Here is a 22,822-nt window from a genome sequence, read left to right as displayed (position 1 = left end):
GGACTTCCGTAGGTTGCTGTATAACATTATAAACGTTAACAAAGTCTAATGCTCAAGAGTTACTGAATTTGTTAGCTTACTTAGCTAACTAAAGCATGATGGCAATTAAGAGAATGAAAGATTTATTCACATACACAATAAAATTATACAAGCTAACATTAGATTTTATATTCGTCATCATGATTGAATCACGAAAATCGTCATTATGATTATCACAAGACATGTGTTACTGCCCAACACTGATTAGGTTCCACTCCTGTTAGGCAAGAACAACTGAAGATTATGGAAAAAAAAAATTAAAATAAATTAAAAAAAAAAAAAAACACCTGGACTTTTAGCTTAACAGACTAATCAGCTGTCAAGTTTAGTTCAGTTTGTGCCCGGATTCATGGCCTTGGCTGACAGGAGTGGAACCTCAAGGATTGATGTGCTGCATTTATGCATTTAGAGTGTTTATTATACTTCCTTGTCAGATCAGACCTGTCTGGTCATTCTCTTCTGATCTCTCTTATTAACAAGGTGTTTCAGCCAGCAGACCCAATGCAAACAGGATGTTTTTTGCTTTACACTGGATTCTGTATAAACTCTGGAGACTCCTGAACATCGCAGCAGATCAACAGTTTTTAAAAACTCAAACCAGCCAATCTGGCACCAGCAACCATGCTAGAATTATAATGACTGAGATCACACATTTTCCCCATTCTGTTTGATGTGAACATTAACTAAATCTGCAGCCCTGTTTCTGCATGGTTTTCTGCTTTGTACCGCTACCACATGATTGGCTGTTTGGATAAATGCATGAATGTGCAGGGTTAAAGTTAGTCTTAATAAAGTGGACAGCGAGTATATTTAGTCTACAGGGCTACTTCAGTCATAATAACAACAGGTGTCATGGTGCAAAGCATGGACTGAATTTAATAGGTCTGTTATTACTTTATATTCTGAGGTTTTCCTAATACATACTTTCAAATCTAATATTTTTCAAAATAAATTATTTAGAGTTAAAAGACGCAAGTGTGATATATTCTATAGGATCTATAGGATAATCTATAGGAACTAAGGAGCCATAATATTCAGAAAGATGTTGAGTCTTACCTCAAATCACCAGAAGAATGGATCTGGCTCTTGTGTGGGACTTATATCCTGTGTTTATATCCTCAATATTATCAAGTTGAAATGCACACTGGAAAGAAAGCAGGTGCAGGTTTCCCAGCAGAACAGATTCGTGTGATCCACGGTGACAAAAACATATAGCCTTGAATTATAGAATAATTCCTTATTTCCAAGCCTGAGACTAGGCTGTATTTATTTTGTTTATTTGATCTGTGATAGGCAGCTTTATAAATGCAGGGGACCATTTGAATCTTTCTATAAAAAAAAGAAATGACTGCTGTTAACTGTCAAGTAATTATTCATACAATATGACCTTTTTAGAAGTGCGCAATTAAACCGTGGATGATTCGGATTTCAAAACATACTTTAAGGAGTACTTACTATACGCAATCTAAATTTTTAATTAAATGTGTAAAGTTGAATTTTTAAGCTATTACAAATGAGCAATTAATATAATATTTAATGATAAAGTACTTAATTTTCTGACCAATCAGACACCTGCTGTGGTTACAACAGGCTTACAGTATATGATATTAATAAAATCATTCTAAAGAAAAACAAAAATCTAAAAAAATATATAAACTACGTATTTTTCACATTTATCATTTTTATGCGGTGCTTTAGGAAAATAGCAGATTAATTATAGTTTGATTATTAAACTGGTGAGAAACTAGGACTGGCTCTAGAAAAAAATATGGTTCCTTCCATGAGTATTGTATGCTCATTCCCTTACATTTTCCTTTACACTTTGAAGTCTTGATGAGGAGGAATAAAATCCATGGCTATGATAAAATACATTGCTGTGCACCTTGTGATTTAATAATAGATTTAGTATTGAATATTCATTACTAAAGACATGTAGACTATTGTTGTTGGTGTTTGTGGCATTCAGAGTTTGGTGCTGAGGTGTTGTTGTTGTCTTTTGGCTGCTCCCTGTTCAGGGACATTACACTGGATCATCTGTTCTACTCTAAGTTTTACTCTGGATGCCCTTCCATTTTACCCGGGCTTGGGACTGGCACTGACCAATCAGTTATCCAATCAGTGGCTGGGTCGGAGAGCATAGGATTCTTTTGAAGTACATGAAGGACATGCTGACAGCATATAATTTATATAATACTTTCTTATTATAACATAATAATAATATTTTAACCATGTGATTTTTTTCAACCTTGTCCTATTTCTATGTCCTATCTCCTGTATGTCAAGGCACAATAGACAAAATCAATACCTGAATTCCTGGAGTCAATTGGATCTTTAATAAGCGCTTGCACTGTCTTGTCCTAATTGCAGCATGTAGTTTTCAGAATGCAGAACTGCTGCATATTCAGCAACCAACCACATTGTTGCACTCTTGCGTGTATGAGAAAAAGCATCTGATGTAACAGCTGGGTCTGCTAGAAAAAGGAAGGTGAGGTTCTGCATGGAAAGAAAAAAGGTTTGAGGTCAACTTTGAAGAAGAATGATGATAGCGCACCATTGAAGAATTATGAAGAGAACAGTATAACCCCAGAACACAGCCAAGCTAGCATCAAGGCAGCTTTTACTAAAGCGTAATCCATCACTTGATGCAATGGATCAAAGGTTGGACCAACTTTATGGTAACAACTTAATTAAGATCTTTGGTGGAAAGGTTCAGAAGGAATAAGAGCTGGCCTTCCCATGGTTAAATAATGAATTAATCATATGGAAGCCTATATATACAGTAACTGCTGCTTGAATATTTCATGGCATGAAAAAATAGAAGGTATTATTGTTATATCTATAGTGAACTGAATGATTTATAAGCTCCTGGTTATACACTGTCGATTGTTAAAACCACTGCACAAATTGAATTGAATATATGCTGCTCATGCCAGCTGTGGTGCAACCAGTGAACAAACACAACTGGCACACCTACAACCACAAGGTCTGTGCTTTTCTATCAAGAAGTCTGGCTGCTATGCAGGCAGCAAGTAATGAAAGTTACAGAGTTCCTAATTAGCAAATATTGAAGCTCTGGGTTTAAGTCATAAGATTCTGCAGTTCTGCACAGGAATGAAACTCGTTATGAAGACAGAGATCAAATTGCAACTGCCCACATATCGCTCATGTGCAGACATTCTGTGTCAGGTGGGAATGCTGGGATCAGCACCTTATTAATAAGCTAAATGCTCAGAACATGTACCAGTAGTGGTTACAGAAACATGGTCCAGTGCTTGTTTTGTTCTTGATGGAATGAGAGAAATAATAATGCCTCTCATCAAGGTGTGGGGGTGCTATGGAGCAGGGTGGCAAAGGAAACATTCTGAAGCAATGGAATAATGTAACTTGATATCAACAAAATATCCTGAACATGTAAGCTGTGTGACTAGTGCTGCATTTCCTGAAAAACTAAGTAGGCCAAATATACCACAGTAGTTTGGACAGACAAAATGGCAGCATTTAACATAAACGGTACCTCAGTTACCTCAAGAGTCACCTCAGACTTGCTCATTGGGGATAAATACATACACATTGTCAACTAAATCCATCTAATATTAATCTTGAATTTTGCATTCTACTAATCTTTATATTATTCTTAATATCAACCTTTTGTTCTATGTTTATGTTCTGTAAAGCTGCTTTGAGACAATGTCAATTGTAAAAAGCGCTATGCAAATAAACTTGAATTGAATTGAATTGAATTGAGCGGTAAAGGAGCACAAAATGTGAGACAATGTACAGGTGGTTAAGGGAGATGGAAATGGGCAGATACACCCACATCATCTGTCTCTGAGAGATACCTTCCTATTGGGCTGTTATAATCAGATATGTTGTCACACAACTAAATATGTGGTAGTGTGGTGAACTTACATCGTAGGCTTGAACACCTACAGCATTGCAGAAATCAGTGACAGTGACAACCCTCTGCCCACTGCAATTCCCCTACAGGACAGAGACAGAGTTTATGGGTCAGGATTGTTAGCACACCACTGGCCAAATCTAAAACTATGCTTTTCATTCATTCATTCATTCATTCATTCATTCATTCATTCATTCATCTTCTACCGCTTATCCGAACTACCTCGGGTCACGGGGAGCCTGTGCCTATCTCAGGCGTCATTGGGCATCAAGGCAGGATACACCCTGGACGGAGTGCCAACCCATCGCAGGGCACACACACACACTCTCATTCACTCACACAATCACACATTACGGACAATTTTCCAGAGATGCCAATCAACCTACCATGCATGTCTTTGGACCGGGGAGGAAACCCCCAAGGCACGGGGAGAACATGCAAACTCCACACACACAAGGCGGAGGCGGGAATCGAACCCCGACCCTGGGGTTCATTCCTTGGTTGTGAATCCTGCAAGCTCGCAGGTGCCATGTGTCCAAGGGGTTGATCACAGTTTCATTTTGTTCTGTTTATGTGCCAGTTGCATGGGAAGTTTCCTTACTTGTGAAATACTTGTCACAAATCTCCTACTGTACCTTACACTGTGAAGAGTCAGTTAGACAAATCTCTCTGGAATTAAAAGGATAATTGGCAGTATTGTCTATATACCAGGAACTAATTTATTTATTGTTTAGAGTATATAAAAAAGAAGGACATTTTCTAATGGGCCCCTGAGCAAGGCCTTTAACCCTCAATTGCTCAGTTGTATAAATTGAAAAAAAAAAATTGTTTAAATGTAAGTCATTCTATAAAGGTTGTCTGCTAAATGCCATAAATGTAAATGTATAGACCTAAACTATCCTCCAGTTGTTTTGTTGGCCCTTAAAATGTTAATAAATTGAATGCTTACCTGCATTGGTGACTGTAGAAAAAACAAAACACCGACCATGGAAAATCTGCACCTGCTTTCTTTCTGTCAAGGTGACACATAGTTAAAAATACACTGGCTGACTGTTTCACCTGAACATTAAAAACTGATACTGGTTATCAAGTTTGGTGGAGGTTTGGTAGAATATATAAATAGACCCTGTAATTAAGAAAATATGTTGTTTCTTTCTGGATGCTTGAGGACAGGTGAATACCATATACTTGACTATTTAAACACAACTAATATGTTTCCAATGCTTTATTCATTAATATGCCCAAGGGGATAGTTATGGTTATCATTCCAAATGCTACATCAGTTCCTATGAAGGGAATGCTGTACATAGATCATCTAATGGAATTAACTATTACTTTTATTTCAGCAATATATGACTGAATTTTACCGTTTACTCTGTTTCACTTGACATGAAATAATTGCTTGTGTATCTTAAAAGCACTATGCATTGCAGGTTGCTGACCATGTTGACAGTGCATAAGGTGACTGTGGGTCTTGTGGCCCTGTTTCTGGTTAGTTCTGTTAGAGCTGAAGTGGAGGTGAGTCAAAGTTATTAGCATATTTTTGAAAGTAAAATAAGAGTAAAATAAATAAAAGGTGGAATATTTAGTAAGTCATTAATTAAATATATTAAAATAAAATGAATATATTAAAAATTTGATTTGAAAGTTTAAATCTGATGTAAAGAAACAATTTAGATATATTTAATAATTCATTATCAATGAAACTGAAAATGGATTTAAAAAAATGTTTCCGCTCATAGTAAATGAATCCATTTTTTTTTTTATTTTGGATCTTTTACAGTGTAAATAAAATTCTGACATGCTGACACGGCATATTTTTGCTGCTTTATTGTGAATTGTTAAAAGCGATATACAAATAAATTGAATTGAATTTCTTTGTTTTGTTTTTTAATACCCTGAAGACATTTGGGTTTGAGATCAAGAGATGAATGTGAGACGATAGATCATAATTTCTGAATTCTTGATATTTAGCTTCTAGATATGTTAAACAACTAGAATAAGGCACCTTTTGTTCAAAATTATTGGAACATGTGAATGACAGGTGTTTCTTGTTGCTCATGCGTGCTATGTTAGATTGAATGTTTAAACAATTTATAGTTCTAAATGTCGACTCTGGGTTTCAGCTGTGAACGCATCTACTGCATCTATTGTTAAAATGATAAAAAAAAAAAAAAATGCTCCAAAAAATAACAACATGAAACATTCTTACTAACACAAGCACACATATTTGACTTTTATAACCAACCGTTTATGTCTCTATTTCATGTTTCCTCCTTTCCAAATGGTTCTCATGCAGCCTGGTAAGTGATTTTAATTTAATTATGATTATATATGAATAATAAAATAATTTGTAAATGCTATATTAACTATCTTACTTTAATTTGTTAGTGTTGTCTGTGGGAGAACTGCTGGAGAGAGCTAATAGAGACATTGGTGTGTCCAAACACCTTCACACAAAGATACACACACATTGCTTTATAACCTTGGCAGTGTATAACATGATTCTTTGTGTCCATTGTAAGGTTATATGTTCACTCTGTATTCTGTGTGGTAGTTCGTGGTCCTGATGAACCAGTGGTTGTTGGGGACATTGCTGTTGATGTTGACAATGGAAGGAACGCTGATCCCTGCACATCTACTGGCTGCAAGTGGCCCAAGTACAGTGATGGACTGGTCTATGTGCCCTACATCATTGCCAACCACTTCAGTAAGTCATTGACTCTTTTTATGCTAACTGTGTAGGTTTGTAAAGCCACAAACCTAATTAAAACCTTTTATTTTTTCTGTTCAGAAAGCTAATTCTGTTGTATTGAATGACAGTAAACTGACCCATACTTACTGTGACTGATAAAATAAGAAACAAATCTGTCTTCTTTGCCTCCTCAGCCTCCCGTGAGCTGCAGGTTATCCAGAGAGGTCTAGATTCCTTTGCATCTGTTACTTGTATTCGTTTTGTTCCACGCTACAATGAGAGGGATTATATCAGCATTGAGTCACGCAGCGGGTATAAATCTCATTCACAAAATAGAAATAGAATAGAACTGACATTCAAAAATGAATCTACACCAAAAAACAAAATTAAAACTGAGATAGCATCAGAACTGAAATTACAGTATAATTCCAATTAATTCGATTCAGAGTAGTTGATTGTTAAGTCTTTGTGCACTTTACAGCTGCTACTCTTATGTTGGGCGTCTTGGTTACGGACAGACAGTGTCTCTGGACCGCAATGGATGTATCTACCACAACACTGTCCAACACGAGCTACTTCATGCTCTGGGATTTAACCATGAACAGACCCGCAGTGACCGTGACAACCACATCCGTGTCCTCTGGGAGAATATCATGGACGGTATAGTTTATTATTTTATTCTGTCGCACGCATAAGCGACATGAAAAAACACTTAAACTGCAACCATTTTGATGTCTATTATTATATCAGTTAAGTTTTGTTTTTTACTTCACCAGACATGAAGTATAACTTTGACAAGATTGCTACTCTGAACCAGGGCACTCCCTATGATTACGACTCTGTCATGCAGTATCACAGGTCAGTCACTAACCAATTACCCCAGGTTGAAATCTGGCCCAGAAAGAGTGCTAATGCTGTCCCAGGCATCATCTAAATTTAAAAGGAAATGCAGTTCTTAAAAGTGTCATAGCGCAATGGCTTGAAAATTCTGTCTTAACATTATTATACAAACAAAAATAAAATTGCCTATCACTGCTATGCTACAGAACATATACAGTATGCACTACAGGCAAAACGCAGGAAGCCCAAAAGCCTGTAGTTTTTACATTTACAGCATTTAGCAGTAATGTAAAATGTAATGTAAAAATGTAAAATTATTTAATTTTTTACAACTGATCAATTGAGGGTTAAGGGCCTTACTCAGGGACCCAGCAGTGGCAGCATGGTGGACCTGGGATTCAAACCCATGACCTTCTAATCAGTAGTCCAACACCTTAACCACTAGTGTTCCACACCCCTACAGTTAATGGTTTATAAAGTTGATTTTTTTCAGCAATCATCTTATGTTTGCAAGCATGAAAATAAATGCAAGCACTTCTTAGAATCAAAGAATTTGAAAAAAAAAATTATTTAGTTAATTGGTTTTCTTGGAGATATTTGATGAATTATTGTTTGTTATCCCTTTGAAAATGTAATTGTATATAATAATAATATATGTATATAAATGTATATAATGTATATAATAATATAATCATTTTTACAAAGCTTTCCAACACTCAGCCTATAGTTTAGAATGTTTAATTTTAGGAACAAGCACTATCAAATGGATCAAATCCATTTAAATTATAATTATGGTTAACTTCATATAGTTATATCATCATATACAACACTACTGCAAGACACAATGCAAATGATTGTTTTCTTTTTAAATGAATGATTTCCTACATGTATTTAATTTATTGTATATATTTTCAGAACTGCATTCTCAAAGAATGGTCAACCCACAATGGAGCCCATTCCCAACAGCAATGTAGCAATCGGCTTGGCCAGAGAGATGAACAAAAATGACATAATTAGAATCAACAGGCTCTATGGGTGCTGTAAGTACCAGTACTCTGTTTAATCATTATACCATCTATATGAACCTTTCAGTAATAATTCTGTATTCTTCCCATATTTATCTTATGTTAGCAATAATCCTTAAAGACAGAAAGATAAAAAATATCTACAAACATCATCAATAAGTCTGTTTTTATTCCTCAGAACGTGAGAACACTTGTGGTCTGTGCTGTGGCTAATATCCATGGACGTGGGGAGCTCCTACTGATTTACTGCTTATGTGATTCTAAAAAGTTAAAAATAAACCACTGAAATAAAATAACACACAAAATTAAATGAAAGCCTTCTGAAAGTCATTCTGAAAAATGTATATGTACGTACATATGTCTAGGTTATTAACATTTTTTGAAATCAGGTTTTTATAATTATGACTTAAAACTTTTGTAGTTGTCATTGAGGTGTTGAGCTGTTTACTCACCTCTTAAAGATTAAAGATTTAAAAATTAGGTGCATCACATTTAAAAATGATTTTAATGCATGTACTACTTATTTTATCTTATTACAAAAAGGCTAGTGGAGATATGGTTAAATTATGTTGATGTAGGACATGACAGTGTCTACATACTGTACGTCATATACACAGTGGATATGTTACACAGGTCGCTTTGATGTACAAATTGATACCACATATATACCAGTGTGCACACCCCTGAACTAATACTTTCTCAATATCTAATATCAACCTTTTGTTCTATGTTTATGTTCTGTAAAGCTGCTTTGAGACAATGTCAATTGTAAAAAGCGCTATACAAATAAACTTGAATTGAATTGAATTGAGTGGTAAAGGAGCACAAAATGTGAGACAATGTACAGGTGGTTAAGGGAGATGGAAATGGGCAGATACACCCACATCATCTGTCTCTGAGAGATACCTTCCTATTGGGCTGTTATAATCAGATATGTTGTCACACAACTAAATATGTGGTAGTGTGGTGAACTTACATCGTAGGCTTGAACACCTACAGCATTGCAGAAATCAGTGACAGTGACAACCCTCTGCCCTCTGCAATTCACCTACAGGACAGAGACAGAGTTTATGGGTCAGGATTGTTAGCACACCACTGGCCAAATCTAAAACTATGCTTTTCATTCATTCATTCATTCATTCATTCATTCATTCATCTTCTACCGCTTATCCGAACTACCTCGGGTCACGGGGAGCCTGTGCCTATCTCAGGCGTCATTGGGCATCAAGGCAGGATACACCCTGGACGGAGTGCAACCCATCGCAGGGCACACACACACACACTCTCATTCACTCACACAATCACACATTACGGACAATTTTCCAGAGATGCCAATCAACCTACCATGCATGTCTTTGGACCGGGGAGGAAACCCCCAAGGCACGGGGAGAACATGCAAACTCCACACACACAAGGCGGAGGCGGGAATCGAACCCCGACCCTGGGGTTCATTCCTTGGTTGTGAATCCTGCAAGCTCGCAGGTGCCATGTGTCCAAGGGGTTGATCACAGTTTCATTTTGTTCTGTTTATGTGCCAGTTGCATGGGAAGTTTCCTTACTTGTGAAATACTTGTCACAAATCTCCTACTGTACCTTACACTGTGAAGAGTCAGTTAGACAAATCTCTCTGGAATTAAAAGGATAATTGGCAGTATTGTCTATATACCAGGAACTAATTTATTTATTGTTTAGAGTATATAAAAAAGAAGGACATTTTCTAATGGGCCCCTGAGCAAGGCCTTTAACCCTCAATTGCTCAGTTGTATAAATTGAAAAAAAAAAATTGTTTAAATGTAAGTCATTCTATAAAGGTTGTCTGCTAAATGCCATAAATGTAAATGTATAGACCTAAACTATCCTCCAGTTGTTTTGTTGGCCCTTAAAATGTTAATAAATTGAATGCTTACCTGCATTGGTGACTGTAGAAAAAACAAAACACCGACCATGGAAAATCTGCACCTGCTTTCTTTCTGTCAAGGTGACACATAGTTAAAAATACACTGGCTGACTGTTTCACCTGAACATTAAAAACTGATACTGGTTATCAAGTTTGGTGGAGGTTTGGTAGAATATATAAATAGACCCTGTAATTAAGAAAATATGTTGTTTCTTTCTGGATGCTTGAGGACAGGTGAATACCATATACTTGACTATTTAAACACAACTAATATGTTTCCAATGCTTTATTCATTAATATGCCCAAGGGGATAGTTATGGTTATCATTCCAAATGCTACATCAGTTCCTATGAAGGGAATGCTGTACATAGATCATCTAATGGAATTAACTATTACTTTTATTTCAGCAATATATGACTGAATTTTACCGTTTACTCTGTTTCACTTGACATGAAATAATTGCTTGTGTATCTTAAAAGCACTATGCATTGCAGGTTGCTGACCATGTTGACAGTGCATAAGGTGACTGTGGGTCTTGTGGCCCTGTTTCTGGTTAGTTCTGTTAGAGCTGAAGTGGAGGTGAGTCAAAGTTATTAGCATATTTTTGAAAGTAAAATAAGAGTAAAATAAATAAAAGGTGGAATATTTAGTAAGTCATTAATTAAATATATTAAAATAAAATGAATATATTAAAAATTTGATTTGAAAGTTTAAATCTGATGTAAAGAAACAATTTAGATATATTTAATAATTCATTATCAATGAAACTGAAAATGGATTTAAAAAAATGTTTCCGCTCATAGTAAATGAATCCATTTTTTTTTTTATTTTGGATCTTTTACAGTGTAAATAAAATTCTGACATGCTGACACGGCATATTTTTGCTGCTTTATTGTGAATTGTTAAAAGCGATATACAAATAAATTGAATTGAATTTCTTTGTTTTGTTTTTTAATACCCTGAAGACATTTGGGTTTGAGATCAAGAGATGAATGTGAGACGATAGATCATAATTTCTGAATTCTTGATATTTAGCTTCTAGATATGTTAAACAACTAGAATAAGGCACCTTTTGTTCAAAATTATTGGAACATGTGAATGACAGGTGTTTCTTGTTGCTCATGCGTGCTATGTTAGATTGAATGTTTAAACAATTTATAGTTCTAAATGTCGACTCTGGGTTTCAGCTGTGAACGCATCTACTGCATCTATTGTTAAAATGATAAAAAAAAAAAAAAATGCTCCAAAAAATAACAACATGAAACATTCTTACTAACACAAGCACACATATTTGACTTTTATAACCAACCGTTTATGTCTCTATTTCATGTTTCCTCCTTTCCAAATGGTTCTCATGCAGCCTGGTAAGTGATTTTAATTTAATTATGATTATATATGAATAATAAAATAATTTGTAAATGCTATATTAACTATCTTACTTTAATTTGTTAGTGTTGTCTGTGGGAGAACTGCTGGAGAGAGCTAATAGAGACATTGGTGTGTCCAAACACCTTCACACAAAGATACACACACATTGCTTTATAACCTTGGCAGTGTATAACATGATTCTTTGTGTCCATTGTAAGGTTATATGTTCACTCTGTATTCTGTGTGGTAGTTCGTGGTCCTGATGAACCAGTGGTTGTTGGGGACATTGCTGTTGATGTTGACAATGGAAGGAACGCTGATCCCTGCACATCTACTGGCTGCAAGTGGCCCAAGTACAGTGATGGACTGGTCTATGTGCCCTACATCATTGCCAACCACTTCAGTAAGTCATTGACTCTTTTTATGCTAACTGTGTAGGTTTGTAAAGCCACAAACCTAATTAAAACCTTTTATTTTTTCTGTTCAGAAAGCTAATTCTGTTGTATTGAATGACAGTAAACTGACCCATACTTACTGTGACTGATAAAATAAGAAACAAATCTGTCTTCTTTGCCTCCTCAGCCTCCCGTGAGCTGCAGGTTATCCAGAGAGGTCTAGATTCCTTTGCATCTGTTACTTGTATTCGTTTTGTTCCACGCTACAATGAGAGGGATTATATCAGCATTGAGTCACGCAGCGGGTATAAATCTCATTCACAAAATAGAAATAGAATAGAACTGACATTCAAAAATGAATCTACACCAAAAAACAAAATTAAAACTGAGATAGCATCAGAACTGAAATTACAGTATAATTCCAATTAATTCGATTCAGAGTAGTTGATTGTTAAGTCTTTGTGCACTTTACAGCTGCTACTCTTATGTTGGGCGTCTTGGTTACGGACAGACAGTGTCTCTGGACCGCAATGGATGTATCTACCACAACACTGTCCAACACGAGCTACTTCATGCTCTGGGATTTAACCATGAACAGACCCGCAGTGACCGTGACAACCACATCCGTGTCCTCTGGGAGAATATCATGGACGGTATAGTTTATTATTTTATTCTGTCGCACGCATAAGCGACATGAAAAAACACTTAAACTGCAACCATTTTGATGTCTATTATTATATCAGTTAAGTTTTGTTTTTTACTTCACCAGACATGAAGTATAACTTTGACAAGATTGCTACTCTGAACCAGGGCACTCCCTATGATTACGACTCTGTCATGCAGTATCACAGGTCAGTCACTAACCAATTACCCCAGGTTGAAATCTGGCCCAGAAAGAGTGCTAATGCTGTCCCAGGCATCATCTAAATTTAAAAGGAAATGCAGTTCTTAAAAGTGTCATAGCGCAATGGCTTGAAAATTCTGTCTTAACATTATTATACAAACAAAAATAAAATTGCCTATCACTGCTATGCTACAGAACATATACAGTATGCACTACAGGCAAAACGCAGGAAGCCCAAAAGCCTGTAGTTTTTACATTTACAGCATTTAGCAGTAATGTAAAATGTAATGTAAAAATGTAAAATTATTTAATTTTTTACAACTGATCAATTGAGGGTTAAGGGCCTTACTCAGGGACCCAGCAGTGGCAGCATGGTGGACCTGGGATTCAAACCCATGACCTTCTAATCAGTAGTCCAACACCTTAACCACTAGTGTTCCACACCCCTACAGTTAATGGTTTATAAAGTTGATTTTTTTCAGCAATCATCTTATGTTTGCAAGCATGAAAATAAATGCAAGCACTTCTTAGAATCAAAGAATTTGAAAAAAAAAATTATTTAGTTAATTGGTTTTCTTGGAGATATTTGATGAATTATTGTTTGTTATCCCTTTGAAAATGTAATTGTATATAATAATAATATATGTATATAAATGTATATAATGTATATAATAATATAATCATTTTTACAAAGCTTTCCAACACTCAGCCTATAGTTTAGAATGTTTAATTTTAGGAACAAGCACTATCAAATGGATCAAATCCATTTAAATTATAATTATGGTTAACTTCATATAGTTATATCATCATATACAACACTACTGCAAGACACAATGCAAATGATTGTTTTCTTTTTAAATGAATGATTTCCTACATGTATTTAATTTATTGTATATATTTTCAGAACTGCATTCTCAAAGAATGGTCAACCCACAATGGAGCCCATTCCCAACAGCAATGTAGCAATCGGCTTGGCCAGAGAGATGAACAAAAATGACATAATTAGAATCAACAGGCTCTATGGGTGCTGTAAGTACCAGTACTCTGTTTAATCATTATACCATCTATATGAACCTTTCAGTAATAATTCTGTATTCTTCCCATATTTATCTTATGTTAGCAATAATCCTTAAAGACAGAAAGATAAAAAATATCTACAAACATCATCAATAAGTCTGTTTTTATTCCTCAGAACGTGAGAACACTTGTGGTCTGTGCTGTGGCTAATATCCATGGACGTGGGGAGCTCCTACTGATTTACTGCTTATGTGATTCTAAAAAGTTAAAAATAAACCACTGAAATAAAATAACACACAAAATTAAATGAAAGCCTTCTGAAAGTCATTCTGAAAAATGTATATGTACGTACATATGTCTAGGTTATTAACATTTTTTGAAATCAGGTTTTTATAATTATGACTTAAAACTTTTGTAGTTGTCATTGAGGTGTTGAGCTGTTTACTCACCTCTTAAAGATTAAAGATTTAAAAATTAGGTGCATCACATTTAAAAATGATTTTAATGCATGTACTACTTATTTTATCTTATTACAAAAAGGCTAGTGGAGATATGGTTAAATTATGTTGATGTAGGACATGACAGTGTCTACATACTGTACGTCATATACACAGTGGATATGTTACACAGGTCGCTTTGATGTACAAACTGATACCACATATGTACAAGAGTGCACACCCCTGAACTAATACTTTCTCAAAGCAAATATACTTATTATTGAAATACATATCTCAATTCAGTTCAGTTCAATTGTACAGTGCTTTTAACAAGGGAAATCTTCTCAAAGCAGCTTAATAGAGACATAAAAACTCAGAAAAGACGCTGACCTATTAGTTGATGCTGAGCTATTAGTTCCTCAATTCCACTCGACTAGGACAAAAAAAGGACAAGTTCTGTCTAGTCTCCTTACTCCATAGACTGGACACGTAGAATGAGATGATATGCTGTCGCATACACAACTATAACTCTTCAGTCATTCCTGCAGCTCATGTACTGTTGCTGTCGGTCTATTTCCAGGCTCCCTGATACGTTTTCTTTGTGTTCTTTAGTCAAGTTTGGCAGGACATCCTGTCCATAAAAATGTCACTGTGGTGCCCAATGTTCTTGGTTATGGCTTTTATAGTGTTTCATGGTACATCTAATGTTTTGGAAAGTATTTTGTGAGCTTATACTTAAGAAATCCAAGAAATCATATTGAAACAGTAGATTGTTAATTGCTGTTAATCAGAAACATTTTAGTTATTTTATTTATAATTCTGTTGATTGACTGACATTGAACTTACTGTAAAAGGCTGAAGGTCAAGAAAACAAGAAATGATCCATGCATTTTCATCCCTCGTGTAGTAAAGCAATTGGAGCCAAGAACGATCCAAACAGACGGCCTAACGGGTAGTATCAGTGCTTGAGGACCGCTTACTTGATGGCTAAATATTATTTTTTAAATATTAAATATTAATATTTCTTAGTCATAATGCACTTGCTTTCCTGCACATATAGCTTGCAAACATCACAGGCTTTAGGACTGAGCTGCTACCAACAGTTTTTCACCACAGTCACCAGTAAACAATTCAACTCAATAAACTTTAATATAAACTATAATGAATTCAGTAATGCTTCTGAAAAGTGGGATTAAGGAGTGAAATGTCAGTCCATCAAAATCCATCAAGGATTATCAAGAATCAAGAACTTAACAATAAATCATTTAACTGCAGTTACATAAAAGGAACCAAGTACTGAGGTCCCATGATAGCAGCCAGAAATACACAAAACACTAAAAAGTGCAATGAGTAAAAAAGTAATTGTGTACATTATTTGTGTAATTGCACAGAAGGGTATGTAGAGTAGCAGTTATTGCATATCAGCGCATTATTGCACATATTGCACACGAAAGGTCTGTGGTGTATGTTGTCATTGCATGAGAGAAATGATAATCTATGGTTATTACTGCACATGAAAAGAGTTTGTGACCCTTGATGCTTCTGGAAAGAAAAGACATGTGTGCACCATGGTTAACTTGTTTCTCACACAAAGGCTTACTAAAAGAAAAAAAATGTCTTTCTGTTTTCTAATACCAACCTTTTGTAGGCTGGTTTCAGGTTTTTTGCATTGTTTTGAGAGTTGGGATAGATATTTTTCTGAAACCTGGCAGCGCTGGATAATGGAATAAGCTATTTGCTAAAAACACTTGCTCTGTTGACCAGAGTATGTCTAAAACTATTCAGAACAAGCTGCTAGATTATATGCTAGATAACTGTGTGTCAGCGGTCAACTGCCTATTACAGGGTTGCTCTAACTCTCTGACTGAGTAGATAGTAACCTATATCATTAGTTAAGTGTATAAGTCACTACATTTATTTTTCAGGCTATATAGTTATTAATTTATTTATCAACATAATCTATGGAGCTGGGTGACTCCTGCTGCTATCAGTTGTACTGTTGTGAAACAGGTTTAACTGTTTGAGTTTCACAAATGCTGCAATTTTGGTCAGATTTTGTAATGCTTCAGTAATCTTTGTTTAATGTCATGTGTGGTAGTTAGTTGTTATGTAAGCCCAAGTTTTACCATTTTTCTCGCACATGCTATAGTGCTATGAATTTGATAAGAACACCTCAGAACATTTAAACCTAGCCTCAGAAGTAGAATAGGTCTAACACCCAAAGTACCAAAAAGATCTAACGACCATTTTATAAAGCAATATCCAAATTTAGACCCAAGTTTATGCTCACACTATAGATTGGCTGTGTGTTTATATTAAGTAGTCTTTAAGACAGTGTTATAGCACCCCATGCTTTCACACTTTGACAGGTGTGTAGCTAGTCTCAAGAGCTGCATAGTTTTTAGATTATAATACAATAAGGTTCATGTTGCACACACCATCCTTCACTCTAGAGCAATTACTGTAGCACCTGGAATCAGGGTTTTGGGATAAGTAATTGTAATACAGTAACTGCATAAAGAGTTCAAGATTGGCATGTTAGTCTGTTTCTATGTATTAATTATTACTGTTCCAAATAACGTCGCATCCCCACAACAAAAAATAGTACTGTCATTATGAGCCGTTAATTTTAGTAATTACATACTGCGAATAGAAGCAGTTTTACACATTTACAGATTTATAAATAGGTTACAGAACAGCGTGTTTTCCATGGCACAATGGAAATTTGCCATTAATAATAGATCACACCAATCAAGTCTTGGAAGCCTTGGGCCAATGTTTTAAAACACCAAACAGTTTTAATTAACAGGAATAATTTTATGCTGGTCTTATTTACTCTCTTATTTGCTCTTATTTAAAGGTGAGTTATACAAGTTTAGTCTAAATTGATTGGGTCTCTAGTTGGTTACACAGGTGGCATTAGCATTAGCAAGGGCTCTATTGGAATTATTTATAACACCAGATTAGTGTTAATTTCATCACCTATTTTTAATTTAGTCTTAGTCTTAGTCTTGTGCCAAGTGTCCTTGTTAGTTTTAGTCATATTTAGTCATTCACATATCTTTTTTTATTAGTCAAGTTTTAGTCGACTAAAAGTCTCCTCATTTTAGTCTAGTTTTACAGTAGTCAAAAAATTGTAGTCTTTTTTAAAATAACACATTATTACTGAGATTATTACTGATAAACATTTCAGTAAAAAAAGTGTTTCACATATGTTTCACTCGAACTTGACTGCACATCACATTTTTTACTTTATTGATACTGCTTTTTAAGACCGGTCATCGGGACATAAGCTGTCATGTACAATAAAAGAGCCTGCGCAGCGACAGGAAATATAATTTAACATAAAAAGCCTGACTAGACCAGGGGTGGACTTGTGCTCAGGACGAATTGTTTCTGTGCACACACTAAACAGCGCGAAGCCGCGAACTTGTTGTGAATATTTTAAAGGCGTAACAGCTGATGAAAAAGCAGAGACAATTGTAGACGAAAATGAAGAGAGATTTTATCTTAGTTTTTATTTTATACAAAACATTTTCGTCTCGTCTTTTTTCGTCAACAGTAATGCATGTTAATTTAGTCTTAGTCAGCGTTTTTGGACAGTGGTGCAGTCTTGTCATCGTCTCGTCTTAGTCATGAAAAAAAGGTTGTTGACGAACATATTTGTTTTTCTTTTCTCGTCTGACGAAATTAACACTACACCAGATACATTTTGATGAATCCAGCTCTTGGATTCTTCTTCAGATTTTAATTTTTCAACTGATTACAATCATGATTGCAAAAAAATTACATAAATCTCAGGGAATAAAGATGACTTCTAAACAAAAACAACACCCACTACTACAGATCACTATGATTGTATATATACAGTAGGACTGCAATATAGGAAATTTATGAGCTTAGCAGCTTCTGTGTATAGAATTTGTAATCTTGACAGAATTTGATAATCTTAAAACAAAATGCTTAAATTTTAAAATTTTTAAATTCCATGTTTATAAATTCCAATATTTTATTATATTAGTATATTCGTAACATAAGTGACAAAAAACAAATGAATGTGGATGATTTTTATTCTTGCAATCGATATATAACATGTATAATAAATGTATAATACATGTATAGCAAAAAATACTACATGATTAGTAAATTTAGTAGAAGAAATGTTAGAAATTGTAAAAATGTAATGGAAGAGAAGCTAAAAGAGGCATGTAAAGAGGAATAGAAGATGATGGTTGCTTTGATGAAATAAAGATGATCAAACTAGGGAGCCGCTGGCTTTTGTTCACAAAAGTTTAAGCACTGGTATTAAAAGATGACTTGCTTTGAATTTGACTTGCTTGAATAACTTCAACTTAAAACAGCATTCATGGTACTGCTATAAGGAGGATATTTAAATTGAACACTGCTGGTAAAAACTTCAAATAAACTCATAATAGCTGAACAGAGAAACTGTCAATCAAACGTTGCAATAAACTCTAAACAAAATGTGCCCAGGTGGCTGTTTAACAAATCTGATATTTAAGGGGAAAAACCCATCAGCAGAATCATTTCAAACTTTGCATACAGATTTAAAAACGATTCAAAAGCATTTGAAATACACTGGTGATGTAAAGAGTGACACATTTAACTGCAGTACAGTCTGTTAATACGTAGAATGTCATTGCGGCTCATTTCAGTGGCACGTCCAATGGGAGCATTATTGTCCGGAATAGGGATGATGGTCGGCTCCCTGTTCTTGGAGAAAGCAAACCTGGACCGAGACAGTGTGGCATCAGAACAGTGAGATACGGAAATTGAAAAATATCAAAAAATCTATATAATTAATTAGTATAATTCTTTACCTTGAATAGTGCATGACAGAATTGTAGTCATATGGCGTGTTCAAATTGTTAGTGTTAACCTTATCAAAATTGTGCTGTTGTCCTGTGAATACATTAATGATATAATTGTTAATGTGATGTTGTTTCTTTTGTCTTTTTTGACTGTTAACTTTATTAACAAGGAATGCGAAGTGAATGTCCTTCTCTGCTCACCATTAATAACATTCTGTAAGAGGATTCTGACATGATTATCACGGTCACTACGAGTCTGCTCATGATTAAAGCCCAGAGCATGCAGGAGCTCATGCTGGACGATGTGATGGAAAACACAGCCATTGCGTTGTAGGGAAAGAACCTGCCTTCCACCCCTGCGACCCACTGAAGAATAGCACCTGTAGAGCAAAGAATAAATTCTTATGATTTGGATTGCATTTGATTGTGATTTGCATTCATTATACGAGAGCTGAGTGGCAGTTAAAGCAAATGTTTGACTATGTTTCTGAAAAATGGTCATTGATATTAGGATTGTTGACATACCCCTGGTCTGAGAGTATTTGAATGAAGTCTTCTTCATTGCTGCGAGGTACGAATTGGATACAGGTTGAATTTCTGAAGGAGTTCAGGGCACGCTCGATAATGTTTCTTTCAGAGGTTGCTGACAGAAAGAGAGAAGGTTGTTGAAGCTAGTTAATGGAGCTCTGCACATATTACTTTGAAACCAGTTAGGAAGTGATACTCACCATACTGCGTGGAAATGACAAAGGGTACTTTAACCTTCCCATCACTGGCCCTGGGCCACTTGCACTGGCGAGAAGTACATGGATCTGCATTCTTGAGTCCAGGGTACACCGCTATGTCACCATGTGTAATGATCATACCATCTTTCAGGTATCCTGTACAATAAAGCAGTGGGATTTATAGTACTACCACCTGTTTTATTAAACTAATGTAAGACTGAACACTGTAAGCTAGATATTAATTCAGAGAGCTCGCCCAAGAGTTGCTTCAATAGGAAATCTTACTTTCAAAATGTATTTATTTAAAGTATGTCCCATGACCAATAACATTAGTAAAAAAAAAAAAACAACAACATTATTTTAAAAGAGGGCCAGAAACCATGTGGTCAAGTTTTTTTTTTAAAACCTTACCAGCATTCTTGTTGGCTCTTTCAATTATAGAAGATACGGAGAAATAATCAGGATCATTGATGTCATCTGAATTGAATACCAAAAAAAATAGTTAAAAAAAGAATTAGCAGTTTATTAAATAGGATTCAGACAGTTATCTGTGGATTCATTGTATGTATGTATGTATGTATGTATGTATGTATGTATGTATGTATGTATCTATCTATCTATCTATCTATCTATCTATCTATCTATCTATCTATCTATTTATCTAACTATCTATCAGATCACTATCTCTTATAGTTCTTTCACCTGAAAGTAAATACTAACAAGTTTGCACGGAGAGGTATGTCAGACAATAGTTTTTTTTTTGTTACAAATAAATTATTGCTGCTTAATCCGTAAGTGAAATCAGTCACTGTTATATCTCACTGCTAAAGATTTTACTTGCTGTTCCAGGTTTAAATAGAAATAAGCAGACATGATTTGATTATATAACTAACCTCTTTCCAATGTATTAATTATAGCGTTAAGCGTCAGTTCAGGCAGGCCGCATAGTCAAGCTCGGCTATCAGCTGATTGTCAAAAAATTTCTAACCTGCCCATCAGCTGATCTGATTCCTAAGCGCGCAATTGGTCCCTTTCAAACAGGGCGCCCTATTTAAAAGCATTTTCAGTCTGTTTGCTTGGCTGTTTCCTCTGCATTGCTGCAACCCACCTCCTCCCCTAGCTCCTCCTTGAAACTTTTTGTTTTTACTTAATCAGTGTCATTCTGTTGTCACTGATGCATGCTCTGTTCTAAATGGGAGGATTTTTGTTTTGCTGCTTTCCCAGTTTTAAATGGAAGATTGTTCCCAGAAGCTGCTGCTGTTCCCTGACTAGCTTTCATGGAGCTCATGAAAAGGATGGGGAATTCAGAACAAAGCCATACCACCAAATGTATTTTTAACAATCTTGCAAATAAAATTTAAATATATGTCTAAAAGAATTGTTTTTATTTTGACTCAAGTGGTCCTGACTGAATTCTAACATAACCAATTACGCTGTTACAACTATGTCACTCTCTGCCAGGTTACTACATAAACAGACGTACCTACAATATATAATACCTCAGTCATCAGCCTTATGTTCAAACAGGGCCAGGAAGCCATGAAGTCAAGTGCATTTAAAAAAAAAAACCTTACCAGCGTGCTTGTTGGCATTTTCAATTATAGAAGATACAGAGAAATAATCAGGGTCATTGATGTCATCTGAAATAAATATGGTGAAGTAAGTTAAAAAAAAAACATCTGAGTTATAAAAAGTTATTAAAAAAACATAAATGTATTAAGAATTTAAATCAAGTAGCATCTTACTAGCCACATCCTCAGTGTTCACATCAACCAGCACCTGTTTGATAAATTTTCAAAATGTCTGTAAGATGTACTTATTCAGGTGCCAGATAAAAAGCAATATATCACTTGAAATATGTACTTTTAAGGTCTACTGAGATTTGGTCATAATGTATTTTATGTTGTTAAAATTTCTTTTAGCTTACCTTTATGGCACGGCTCTGAACTAGACCGATGCCCAGCAGCAACAGGATGTTTTGCAGAAGATGCATGATGAGAGACAGATTCGGTGAAGCAGCACTTTGAGTAGTGAATGCTCACAGAGTGCAGTTTAAATACACTCAGAAGAGATTATCACTTCCCTTTCACAAAACTTTATTTCTCAATTAGTGGTTAAAGCAAAAAAATGGAACTAGACAATCTAATGTAAAAGACAAACACTATTGAAGCTTCCTTTAAAATTTCCAACCATTGGAACCTAATTCTAAATCTGAGCCCTTTGCAAATCTTAACTCTAGTTCAATACTCACCATTTGGCTAAACTTAACCTACTTGTATGCTAACATCCCAAAATTCTTCATGTACTAATGCATCAATTACCCATAACGTGTTATTTACTCGTCATCCAAATCATAATAACAGGCAAGTATATTCTGCATGAATAAACACAAACTGTCACATCTGATTAAATGTGTCTAAAAATATATGTAATCCACCAATCTAGCAAAGTCTGTTGGAGTAAAATTCTTTCCTATTAAAAAGATGTAGTTGCTGACAATAGTCTGCTTTTCATAAGATCTATTTATCAGATGTATAAATAGGTTACAGAACAGCATGTTTTCCATGGCACAATGGAAATTTTGCCATTAATAATAGATCACACCAATCAAGTCTTGGAAGCCTGTGCTGGATTGGGCCGATGTTTTAAAACACCAAAAAATGTAGCAAAAAATGCCTCAAAACTAATTTCAAATAACGTCTTAAAGTCTACAAATTAAATTAACAGCTTTAATTAACAGGAATAATTTTATGCTGGTCTTATTTACTCTCTTATTTAAAGGTGAGATATACAAGATTAGTCTAAATTAG

General features: G+C 35.1%; 3 protein-coding genes across 3 annotated transcripts; 2 read left to right on the top strand and 1 right to left on the bottom strand.

Annotated features, from left to right (window-relative positions):
- Window positions 1-6,221: 6,221 nt before the first annotated feature.
- On the top strand, window positions 6,222-8,812 carry LOC132838498 (low choriolytic enzyme-like). The gene is made up of 8 exons (XM_060858824.1): window positions 6,222-6,240; window positions 6,329-6,373; window positions 6,495-6,647; window positions 6,827-6,944; window positions 7,114-7,292; window positions 7,409-7,490; window positions 8,388-8,512; window positions 8,676-8,812. Coding segments are annotated over exons 1-8 (723 nt in total). The 3' UTR covers window positions 8,678-8,812.
- A 2,927-nt stretch (window positions 8,813-11,739) lies between these two features.
- Window positions 11,740-14,330, top strand: LOC132838497 (low choriolytic enzyme-like). Its single transcript, XM_060858823.1, has 8 exons — window positions 11,740-11,758; window positions 11,847-11,891; window positions 12,013-12,165; window positions 12,345-12,462; window positions 12,632-12,810; window positions 12,927-13,008; window positions 13,906-14,030; window positions 14,194-14,330. Coding segments are annotated over exons 1-8 (723 nt in total). The 3' UTR covers window positions 14,196-14,330.
- Window positions 14,331-18,161: 3,831 nt separating this feature from the next.
- On the bottom strand, window positions 18,162-22,070 carry LOC132838632 (low choriolytic enzyme-like). The gene is made up of 9 exons (XM_060859118.1): window positions 21,940-22,070; window positions 21,758-21,791; window positions 21,587-21,652; window positions 20,424-20,489; window positions 20,016-20,168; window positions 19,813-19,930; window positions 19,489-19,667; window positions 19,297-19,378; window positions 18,162-19,205 (listed from the first exon to the last, which is right to left on the bottom strand). The coding sequence occupies exons 1-9, from the start codon at window positions 22,003-22,005 to the stop codon at window positions 19,079-19,081; spliced, it is 891 nt and encodes a 296-aa protein (XP_060715101.1). The 5' UTR covers window positions 22,006-22,070; the 3' UTR covers window positions 18,162-19,078.
- Between the last annotated feature and the right edge of the window lie 752 nt (window positions 22,071-22,822).

This window comes from Tachysurus vachellii, chromosome 23 (assembly GCF_030014155.1).
Source record: "Tachysurus vachellii isolate PV-2020 chromosome 23, HZAU_Pvac_v1, whole genome shotgun sequence".
Lineage (NCBI taxonomy): Eukaryota > Metazoa > Chordata > Actinopteri > Siluriformes > Bagridae > Tachysurus > Tachysurus vachellii.
The sequence above is the reverse complement of the archived record's forward strand: the minus strand, read 5'-3'. Positions and strand labels throughout refer to the sequence as shown.